This window comes from Entelurus aequoreus, linkage group LG14 (genome assembly GCF_033978785.1).
Source record: "Entelurus aequoreus isolate RoL-2023_Sb linkage group LG14, RoL_Eaeq_v1.1, whole genome shotgun sequence".
Taxonomy (NCBI): domain Eukaryota; kingdom Metazoa; phylum Chordata; class Actinopteri; order Syngnathiformes; family Syngnathidae; genus Entelurus; species Entelurus aequoreus.
In genome coordinates this window covers 48,519,813-48,532,244 of record NC_084744.1, presented here as the reverse complement: position 1 = coordinate 48,532,244, position 12,432 = coordinate 48,519,813, and the positions used below count along the sequence as shown (strand labels likewise).

At 36.1% G+C, this 12,432-nt stretch overlaps 1 protein-coding gene across 2 annotated transcripts in view; it reads left to right on the top strand.

Moving 5' to 3' along the window:
- Nucleotides 1-12,432, top strand: part of LOC133664974 (xenotropic and polytropic retrovirus receptor 1 homolog) — a 74,068-nt gene that overhangs the window by 35,555 nt on the left and 26,081 nt on the right. For both annotated transcript variants that reach the window (XM_062070084.1, XM_062070083.1), the window contains exons 7-9: nt 817-898; nt 3,699-3,788; nt 8,845-8,942. In XM_062070084.1, the coding sequence (XP_061926068.1) occupies nt 817-898; nt 3,699-3,788; nt 8,845-8,942 (270 nt within the window). The remainder of the gene's footprint in view (nt 1-816; nt 899-3,698; nt 3,789-8,844; nt 8,943-12,432) is intronic.

Below are 12,432 nucleotides of genomic sequence, written 5' to 3'. Positions count from 1 at the left end.
AATATAAGGAGGATGATCTCCAAGTTTTAGAAGCTGTGCTAAACAAATCCAGTTTTAGTGAAACACTAAGCATCATGTAACAGTGTTGCTAAGTGCTAAACAAGATATACAAACTACAACATAATAAAATGATATCCTACTGTACAATGTCTGCTCTCACTGTAATGATGACTGATAGGATGTCAATATCTTCCTGTTTATATGAAGAATTAATCATGATGCACACAAAGGGTTAACAAGGGAACGTCTCTCTGCAGACACTCTCTTTGGTTGTGTGTGTTTGTCTCCATCTCTGGGTATGAATTGAATGTCACAGATGAACAACTTTTAGATTCAAGGCTAAATCCTCCTGTTATCCAGATGAGTGTTTTTTGGTTAATATTCAGGTCACGACATGTATACAGAGTATTGTTGGCGGGTTTTGGATGGTTATTTAGAGGGTTTTGTGGGCAAAATAGAGAGCCCCCATTGACTACATTGTTAGCAGACTTTTTATGTATTTATTTATTTAGGACTTGGAATGCATGGAAAAAGCCAAACATTTGTGTTCTTGTCTTACATAAAGATTGTGAATGAAAAACAGCACATCTCTTTTCAATTTTTGCGTATTTCCAGTACGGATAAGGTGTTCAGAGCTTAAAATGGCTGACTGCATTTGTGGCATTTTGTGATGTTTAAACTGTGTTTGATTGTAATTACGATTTGGATATGCTTAAATGGATACAATGACACACAATTAAGCGTGTGAAGTCAACTTGTTTTTCCACTCTACTGCTACGTTAAAATGATTGTTTAAGCATTTCTCTCTTCTTTCAGCCGGCTCCTGCTTGGACCACCTTTCGAGTTGGACTTTACTGTGGAGTGTACCTCGTCTTAATGGTCACCGTTGTCATTACAGGTATTACACACACACTTTTAAACTGCAGAACGACTTACTGTTCAATGTAGTTGTCTTTTTAGTGTCTGTAGAAGGTATGACTATTTGAATCCTTACAGCCTTCTTCCTCTCACTTTCATCGGACTCCACAAAGTTTAAGAACCCCTGATTCGGACTATTGTTACCTCACACAAACACGCAGACGTTCATCTCAATACACTTAAGTATCCTGTAGTATAATGTGTTATGTAATATCAGGATTGTCTCATATCAGGGTTTTTCCTGGCTCAAATTGAGGCAGAGGTGGTACAATCCTGACCTTGCGGCATAATTTTTTTTTTTAATTTGCAGTAATATGCTGTAAAGAACACCGTAAATTGTATTGTCATATTTTTTTTATTTGATGGGTGGTTTGCTGTAAAATCCTAAGTCAAGCAGGTATTTAAGTATTTATTTTTATTTAGACAAAAAATGTTTGGAAAGTACTGTAATATTTGTTGCAATGATGCATACTATTAAAGTTTGAAAGGGCATGCAATTTCAAGCAGTACATATATTTTTTCTTTCATAATTTAAAAAATCCATTACATTTAGTGAGAAAATATTAAGTACTTTATTGACACATAGCATTTCCAGGTGTTTGCGGGCCAGATAAAATTATGTCGCGGGCCAGATCTGGCCCCCGGGCCTTGAGTTTGACATCTGTGGCCTAAGCGCTTGCATAAGAGAATGATGGGCTCATAGCTTGTGTGGTGGGGCCACTTTTGCTTGAGACACACACATCGATGATTCTGAAGCAGCCTTCAAGTGCTCTGTGGACAAACATTTCCACATGTTGTCACCACCATGAATTATCAGAATCAGAATCAGAATAGTTTTATTGCCATTGTTTGAGAACGGGTTCACAAACTAGGAATTTTTCTAGGTGCAATCGTGCAACATAAATCACATATAACACATATTTGGTAATAAAAAGAGCTGTAACTGAGCTATCAGATCTTGTTATAGACTTAGAAGGAATTCAAGGAGCTATTGTTAGGAGTTATTGTTCATGTGCCTGATGGCCGAGGGGAAAAAACTGTTCAGGTGGCGGGAGGTGTGGGTCTGAATGGAGCGTAGTCTCCTGCCTGAGGGGAGAGGGGAGAATAGTGTGTGTCCAGGGTGAGAAGAGTCAGCTGTGATCCGACCCACACGCCTCCTGGTCCTAGAGGAGAACAATTAGAATTATTACGTTTTAACTGCCTGTTACATTAATTTATTTGCTCTGTTTCACCTGGACTCTTGACTTTCCTTCTCGCGAGATCGCTTTTTAAAGTAGTGGCTGATTTTGCCTGCCATATCTGCAATGCTAAAAAACATAAACGTTACTCTGACACGGAGGAAACTTTTTTTTAAATAAACACGACATGCTTGTAATGCTTTCTTGGGGTAACTCCTTTTAGTTGACCTTGTACCAGTCAATCTGTACCGTCATGAAACTCTACCTGATCCTAAACTTCTAATAAATTCTTCAATCAATAGATCTATTATAAATAGTCAGAAAAGGTAGGAAACAAAGCTAACACTACTAGCTGTGTTCACTTACCAGAGACAAAATGATTACAGCACAGTCTGGAGTGTTCTGTAGGAGTCCAGTGATCCCTCCGTATTATGCTCCGTATGGCAGAAATCCACTTGTTACGGCGGTCAACGTTATGCACCAAGTAGCGGGAAAAAACACTATTCGATCTGTTTCTTTTTTGGTAGTTGCTTCAGGTCTTTCACTGCTGTCGATATAGCGCTTCTATAGTGGCGCAACGCTGCAACTGCAGTTAAAATACGTAGCTGCTGCAGAGGGACATCAATCGCTCAATCAACACAGCCGTAGCTTTATGCTGTGTTGAGCGATATCAATCGCTCTGGCTGGGGGCAGCCGCCACGCAATTTTGAACGCAGGAAAAACCCTGCATATATAAAAACAATACTCTGCCACTCGTATTTATTCCTTTTTTAATTTGTATTTGAGTCTTACAGATGTGGACTCCAGATTAAGAAAAGTGCACCACACTTGGAACTTATTGACAAGATTATATGTTATGACATAAATGACCAATATCCGCAAAGGACACCAAAATCACTCATTTCCGATACATGAAGCTGTTCAGTTATGAAGCAATGATGATTATAAATCAAGCATAAGGGTGCAATGTGTGTCAACGGTCCAGGGCAGGTGCCTTGGAAGTTCACCTCTTTGGTAGGGAAGGAAGAGGTTGAGAGGTTCACACGTAGTCGGGCTACCCTTTACTTGATGAAATTATGGAATTTCTTGAGAGGAGTTGGACTTTTCCACTGAAGAGAGAAGCATCAAGTAGGTGTAGCTTTATTGATAGCTCCCTGGTCCTGTATGGAGCCAAAACACAGCCAAAGCATTGTAGAAAAAGTTGTGTTGGCACCGAAACAATTTTTTTTGCAACAAATAAATACAAATACACACATTGAAAACATACAATATTTTTGGTGGATATTTTTTGTACCAAGACATGATCTTAATGCCAATCTTCATCTTGTTGTACACTGTTATTGTTTTTCTGTGATGTACAGGTTTTTACTTTTTACTGTCCTGGCAATGCAGCCAAAGACTTAGTAGTGAAGTGCAGATTTTTATCAAAAGTTGATCAAGTTAATATAAACTTGCAGATTCTTTGATTTATAGCAGTATCGAACCGAGACCACTGTAATATCGAACAGTTTGATGTAGAAGCATGTATTGTTGCACCACTAGTTAAAACATTTGTATTTGTTTCTTCATCTTTCAAGTCATACATTCATTTTTGTTTTTTAGGAGCTGTCAAGTTTCCAATTGCTGACTTTTGGCCAATGGTCAGGATCTACAGAGGTGGCTTCCTGTTAATAGAATTCCTCTTCCTCTTAGGTATATACTCTCTTTCTCTCTCTGTGTCTTCCTCTCATCATATGAATCAACATCATTAATTTTGGGTCTTCAGTGATTTATTTGAAACTTTCTATTTTCTGGGTGTTGTTACACAAGGTTCATCTTCATAGTTTTGTTTTTAGTTATCACTGAATAATGGTAGTTATTTTAGTTAGTTAGTCAGTTATTATTTGTAGTTGTTTTTTTATTCAATTAGAAGCGGTAAGAAATGGATAGATAGTTTTACCGTTTTAATTTAAAATGATCGAATAACCGTGACTGATAACTGCACTTTGATAAACTCACAGACTAACTGGTGCCTGGTTGCTACCTTAAATGCTAACATGGGGGGAAAAAGACATTAAAAAACAACCTACCCCAATCTAAACGTTTATAAACACGTCACTGTCTGAGCAATTAAGAATTTAATTGTGCACATTGAACCTACAAGCAGTGCTCTCTTAGCACAGAGTGATCCCTCCATACTCCGAGGAATACAAGACAGAGGTGTTTTGACGGTGCGTTCAAGGACCGCCAAACAGAGTAGGACGCCACAACGCCTGTCAGAAATAATAAAATACTTTATTCGTTACACACTTTTCATTTAAATACATCTTAAATTGCTACAATACAATACAAACCAAAGCAACAAAAGTTAAGCCATTAAAACAGATAAAATACTAAGACTAAAATGTGAAGCGAAAGAAACACAAACATGCAAAATAGTGGCTCTTCTAACAATGTGTCTATTATTTTAGCTATTTAAAAAAAATACTAGGTGAAAAGATTTTAGGTAAAAATATTTCAGTTTGTGTATAAGTACTTTTAGAGCACATTCAACAATACCACAATAATAATGATAATTGTGATGGTTTTGATCACGATAAGCATGATATGAAATGTTCATGAGTGTAGCGATACAACTTTTTACTCTTCCGATACAATTTTCAAAATGGGACCCCATCAAGTCATAAAAATGGGGTTCCACAGTAAGTTTTTGGGGTTCCACTTTTTTGTAACGGTTTTGAAAACAAATAAATGTATGCATTATCCTGTTATATCTCACAGTCTATATTGTTTTGGAAAAAGGTTGTCTTAAATGTTACTTAATTCATTAAAAAAATAATATAAAAGAAAACAAATTTTTAAGCATATGTATGTTTATTCAGTTATAAACATTCATTCACTTCCTTCTTTCCTTCATGGATCTAAACTTTACTGCTGCAGCCCCAAAAGCAAAGTTCTCTGGCTGACGAGGGCCAGTGACACATTTCATCTCTGCATATTTTACTAGAATACCCTTATGGGCATTACATATATCAAAATCAAGTACCTACTGTACTGTTTACTTGTTGAAATACCCTTTTTAGAGCAAATATCTACCCAAACGACCACTTTGCTGCTGCCAAATATTGATTTGTCAGTATCAAAATATTACTTGAAATCCATTTTTGGCAGCAGTAAAGTGGTCGTTTGGATAGATTTTAGCTTTGTAAAGAGTATGTCAACAAGTACAGTACGGTACTTGATTTTGATATATGTAATGCTCATAAGGGTATTCTAGTAAAATATGCGTGTGTAAATATGAGATGTGTCAATATGAAAATATTACGTTGAACCACTTTTTGTCAGGCAATATTACATTTAATTAAAATTTTACATAAATTAATACATCCAAACACTTTATAAATATTTATTATGTGCACGAAGAAATAACAGTTACAATTGTATGTATCTTCCAAACAAGAAAGAGGTTTTATCACATCAACATCGGACTAACAACAGTCCTTTAAATCTCATTAATACCACAGAAAAGGCAAACTGTCATTTTCCGGACACGATAAAGTCTTAAATAATGTCAAACATGTAGCGTTACAATAACCAAGAAGATAAAGTATTTATCTTACACCTAGTAATCTGCTGTGGACAGCAATGCAGGTGCGCTCCCGCGAAGGAGATACATTTTTGGCAGGCAATCACATTTTGGCACAACACAGGCAAATATAAACAAAACAAAACACCGGTGGAAAGCGATAATCAATAAAAAAAACAAGCAAACTGGAGTTTTGACCCTGCAGGCAGGGTCGGTAACATAAAAAAAAAATCCACGCGGACATCTGGAAATGCGCATCCTGTCTGATTTCAATGCGTGAAAAGACACAAAAAGTGTGTTAACGCCAACATTGCCCGTATTGTAGCTGGCCGATTTTGATATTGAACTGATATGATATCAGCACTAATCATACGTACTTTTATTATTTTGTAGTGTGGCTACACTATGCTTGATCAAGTGAAATTACTTAAACGAAAAACAATGGTAGGTATTAATGTGTTTTAGGCTGAAATATTTTTTCAGCTAGGGACCCGTGTTACGTACGTCCAGCTTGTGTCCTATCCTTTTGCACTGCAGTAACTTTTCAATGTACCCTGGTAAATGAAATACCCCTTTGTTTCCACCCAAATCTACCTGGGTAAATAAAGTTAAGTTCCATAGGAACTAATTTGCTTCTTAGCAACAAGGTGAGACTTTCAAAACATTCTGGGGAACTCGTCAAACGCTGATTGGCTGAACACAGTTTACAAATCTTTGTCTTCAAAATCTCAGCTGCTAATACAGTATGCGGAGATAACTTGTTTATTTCTTATTTCTTGTGTCTTTCTATAACAAGATACTAGAAAGAAGAACGATAGGAACTAGTGAGTTGCAGGGACTTTGGTTTAAACACTCGTGCTGAAGAAGAACGCTGATTAGTGGAACAATCCTGCTCTGAGATGTTTGAGGAGTTCAGATGGTTTCTCCTGACAGCTTTGGCCTAAATTTGGTTATGTAAACCGATTATTGCAGCAGGTGTCCGGGTGGCTGGTCTCAGAAGATCTTGGAAGTAAAGATGCTGGACGTGAAGGTCCTCAGCTAGTGTGGTTAGACTTAGTTTCTGGTTGTGACGCCAGTCAAAAGTACTGCAATATTCTCTGCAACACCTTGAAAGACGACTAATGGTAGGGTAAATAATATTTGATTAACGGGCAACGGCTCTGGTGGACATTTCTGCAGTCCCTCCACACTTGCAACATCGTTGCTGTGTGAAAAAAGTGCACATGTTGTAATGCGCTTCCATGCTGTCCAGTCAGCATAATATGCCACACTTATGAGGGAGAAGCATTATTGACAAAGAAGAAGTGGTCACTAACGGATTTAGACAGATTTGGCAACAATATTGGATAGCTGTTTTCCTGTTTAAAGAAACAGTTTGAGATATTTGAGTTCAGTTCATTAAAGATAAGAGAAAAAACAAAAGTGTTGCATTTATTATTACTGTTGCATTTATTATTGTTTACATTGTCGAGTCAACAAGGTCTGTGTCAGGTTTTGGGCAAACAGGACACTGTGGCGAGGCATTGGCTACTGAAACAAGGACAACACATTCCTGGACAGTGATGGGCAGTAGCAAGCTACATGAGCTAAGCTATGTAGCTTAACTACATTTCCCAGTAGCTTGACGGTAGCTTAGCTACCTTTTTCACAAGTAGATTTTCCTTTAGCTAAGCTACTTTTAGACCCATGTAGCGAGGTATTTTAGATCGAAGCTACAAGCAACAAAGAGAGAAAATTGACTGCAAATCTAGGCCAATGAAAATTATGGCGAAAATACGACGACCTGGTAGAATGAGAACATTCATACATACGGAGAAAAACGATGATGTTGGTGTTCGTATGATGTGTCACAATTGGGTAAAAAACGATGATGTTTGTGTTCGTATGATGTGTCACAATTGGGTAATGTTAGGGCGAAACATTACAGACTGGCCAATCAGAGGCAAGATAAGGAGGGTCATCGAAACCAGGACGCAAAACCATAACATGCATGCACTCATATCACATGACGATGAGGGAGTCAGAGACAGAGGGACGCTTCAAGCTGACCATCACAAAAAAAAACACTTAAAAATGGCAAAGGAATTTTCTCCCGCATATTAGATTTTTCCTTTAGTGATGAAGACGACATGCAGGAAACCCACAATAATGCATGTCAAGACAATTGTATATGTTTAGAGAAAGCAATGCCCAAAAGCTTAATTTTTGGTTGTTTACTGTGTAAACCAAAATCATAACTGCTCTCTTCATCTAAGACGTGGAACACACATTTAGGAACACACATTAAGGTGAGTTCATGAAAAGTTTTACTGCACATAACCATTACCAACTGTTCCCAAACAACACTCAAGTCATTGTTTTTTTGTCAAGATATAGATAGATGCTGATTTTTTAATGTAGGTAGAGAAAATGACTAACATTATAGGGGTGGGCCAAAGAAAAGGCAAACTATATAAATACAAACAGTGGTAGTTGTAGGGTGTTCCCAGCTAAATGACATATACTGTAGGTAATAGTAATGTATACACTCTGTTACATTAACATTGATATTATACATGTGGGTCCATAGATATAAATGCCGTTAAATGTAGCTTTGATGGAGCAAGCTACTTTTGCCGTGTAGCTTGTAGTGTAGCTTGTAGTGTAGCTTGCTACAATTCTCTGGGGATATCTTCCCATCTAGCTTAGCTACATTTATTGAGAGTAATGTGTTGCTTACATTTTCCAAGTAGCTTGCCCATCACTGTTCCTGGAGCAGGATGCAAAACTGGGTATTGATTAAGTACTACTCAAAGAAAAAAAGGAGAGACATGCAGATAGTTTGGGAGAAATGGATTCTTCGAAACTGCACATCCACACCGACTAAGAAACAGCTTACTCATGTTCAGGTATCAGCAGTAAGCAGTGGATATTACAGCTGGAAATTGATGACATACAATCGTATACCGTACTAAGGTAGACCCCCCGTAACCAATGTGCGGGTGTGTATGATAATTATTATTATGTGTATATTCTGTGTTTTCATAGGCAAAACAAACATTTTGTTCCTTATCATTCATAAGCATTACATTGAAAATGTGTTTCGTAAGGACTTTCGATGAGAGTTTTGAACCTTTAAATGTCGAGTACCCCTGTCTTCCAGTCTTCTCACATGGTTCTTGTTGTCTTTTGAATATGTCGTAGGTATTAACACCTATGGATGGAGACAAGCAGGAGTCAACCATGTGCTTATATTTGAGCTCAACCCCAGGAATAACCTATCCCATCAACATCTGTTTGAGGTTTGAACACACATGTACACAGAGAATGTCCCAAGAAATCTTGGGTTGAAGGGACATGTGGAACAGTCTAATCAGCAAATGTGACGCTTGCACTGAAATCATTTCAAAATCAGGACGAGACAATATTGGAAGCCTCCAAACACAGTTAGCTCAAGAAAAGAGCAGAGAGACCGTAGCGCATTTCCCTCAGTGTGCGTCGTCAACAACAGTCCCCCTTGCAGTAAATGTGCAAGATATGGGGACGGACACTTTTACGAATATTAGAGAATAACATTAACATGTACCCTATTTTCTGGACTATAGAGCACACCGGTATATAAGCCGCAGCCACTAAATTTTAAAAGGGAAAAACTATTTTCCGTATATTAGCCGCAACGGACTCTAAGCCGCAGATATATACGTTGGGAAATTAGTTATTTACACAGAAAAAAATTGTAAATGTTTATTTACATACTTATAAACTCAATAAGTCTACGGTGACGTTTTGGTGAATTTATGAAACTGAAACAATATAAAAAGAATGCCATTAATAATACTAACGCAAATACTCTTAAACGTGTTAGCATATTAGCTAATGCTAACGACGTTAGCTTAATTATACTATGATAGCACTTACAGATATGCATGAAAACACTCCTACAGACATCACACATGAGACGGTTTATTAGGTTTGAATTGTATTAGTAATACTGTAAAACTTATAAACGTTGCATGGAGTGATAAATGAAGAATCCATACGAGTAGAAACGCTATGGACGATTAAAAGACGGAACGGCACTTGTACTTCCGGTTGGAAGCTCTAAACAGAAGGGCACCCTGAGCGAACCCGTCCTAAAGATGGCTCCATAGCACAAACAATAAGACACCTTTTCAGTGTTTTTTTCTTTTTTAACTATTTTCATTACAGCCTTCAGCAAAGAAAAATCCATAAATTAGCCATACCGGGTTCAAAGCGTAGGAAAAAAGTAACGGCTTATAGTCCGGAAATTACGGTACATGCAACAATTACATTAAGTAGATTATTTCCATGTTTTAACAGTGCTATATTGCAAATGAAACCTTTTTGAAAGCTTTTATCACATTTTTATAATGACCCATTTTTGAGGAACATGCATTTGTGGGATGAGGAGCATTGTTTGGTGTGAGCAGTGTACCAAAGTGGTTGGCTTCGCTCCAACGGCCAAAAAAATCCTCCTGTTGTAACACATAAATTATTTTCAGTTGCAAAACATGCTCATTCTCTATTAAAATGACAATTTTTGCTTGCGATGGGAAGCTAAAAAGCTAAGTAGAATTGTGGTTGTTTGCAGTTTACGTCATGTCATTGCTCAATCCTGAACAGAGACATAAAAGCAGGGGTGTCCAAAGTGTGGCCTGTGGGCCTTTTCAAGCAGACTCCTTTTTTTTTCTTGGCCAAATGTATAACTAAAATTAAATTTTAAAAAAAAATAATTAGAAAGAAAAGCAAAATGCATAATTAAAAAAGAAGCTAAAACATTGATATTAACAAGATATAGTAATGTAAGAGACTTCTAATGGTCTCTCTGATAAAGATTGCCCCGTCATGCCAGTTTTAGGGATCTGCACGTTTAAGTCAATGGACAAACACATCAGCAGCAGCAGTTTCACTTTCTGTTGTCCTAAAGGGTGGGAATAATGGCCTTTTTTTTTTACCAACTTACCAAAATAGCTTTCACACATTCTTAACATAGCTCTCAATCATTTCAAAATCAGGACGAGACAATATTGGAAGCCTCCAAACACAGTTAGCTCAAGAAAAGAGCAGAGAGACCGTAGCGCATTTCCCTCAGTGTGCGTCGTCAACAACAGTCCCCCTTGCAACAACGGGACAGAAAAAAAGAAATATGCATACATGTTTTTTCCATATCTAGACAAGACAAAGTTCATACACAAACAGAAAAAATACCATATTGACAATCACTTTTTCTTTCAGATACAATAGCACAGAGATTTGTCTCTAAATATACATGACTATTTTAAGCCATTTGACAAAATTTGTATGGTGGAGTACATCTTGCGTTGGTTCATGGCCGAGACTCAAAATAGTTGATGACCACTGAAAGCTAGCAATGGCTACATTCTCGAATAAAAAATGCCCTATGCTTGTGTTGTTTTCGGCTGTACGAATTGTCAAATTGCGAAAAAGATAATTGTTTCTTCAGAGTTCCTCAAGAGGTAATCAAAAAAGGCGAAATGCAAGGATTTACAAAACAACTCGGCGAGCCCAAAACAAATCTAAATGTGAGCAAAATTTAAGAGAGTCAAGTTCTCCCCAAAGACAACAATCATAAATGAATCTTTCAGCACACACAATGTTGACATCTATAGTTATATTTTGATAAACAATCATAAATGAATCTTTCTGCACATACACAATATTGACATCTATAATTATATTTTGATAAACAATCGGAAATGAATCTTTCAGCACATACACAATGTTAACATCTATAGTTATATTTTGATAAACAATCATAAATTAATCTTTCAGCAAATACACAATGTTGACGTATATAGTTATATTTTTCTAAACAATCATAAATGAATCTTTCAGCACATACACAATGTTGACATATATAGTTATACTTTGATAAACAATCATAAATGAATATTTCAGCACATACATAATGTAGACATCTATAGTTATACTTTGATAAACAATCATAAATGAATATTTCAGCACATACATAATGTAGACATCTATAGTTATATTTTGATAAACAATCATAAATGAATCTTTCAGCACATACACAATGTTGACATCTATAGTTATATTTTGATAAACAATCATAAATGAATCTTTCAGCACATACATAATGTAGACATCTATAGTTATATTTTGATAAACAATCAGAAATGAATTTTTCAGCACATACGCAATGTTGACATCATTAGTTATATTTTGATAAACAATCATAAATGCATCTTTCAGCACATACATAATGTAGACATTTATAGTTATATTTTTCTAAAAAATCATAAATGAATCTTTCAGCACATACACAATGTTGACATCTATAGTTATATTTCGATAAACAATCAAAAATTAATCTTTCAGCACATACACAATGTTGACATCTATAGTTATATTTTTCTAAAACGGTCATAAATGAATCTTTCAGCACATACATAATGTAGACATCTATAGTTTTATTTTGATAAAAAAAATCACAAATGGATCTTTCAGCACATACACAATGTTGACATCTATAGTTATATTTTGATAAACAATCAAATGAATCTTTCAGCACATACATAATGTAGACATCTATAGTTATATTTTGATAAACAATCATAAATGAATCTTTCAGCACATACACAATGTTGACATCTATAGTTATATTTTGATAAACAATCATAAATGAATCTTTCACCACATACATAATGTAGACATCTATAGTTATATTTTGATAAATAATCAGAAATGAATTTTTCAGCACATACACAATGTTGACATCATTAGTTATAT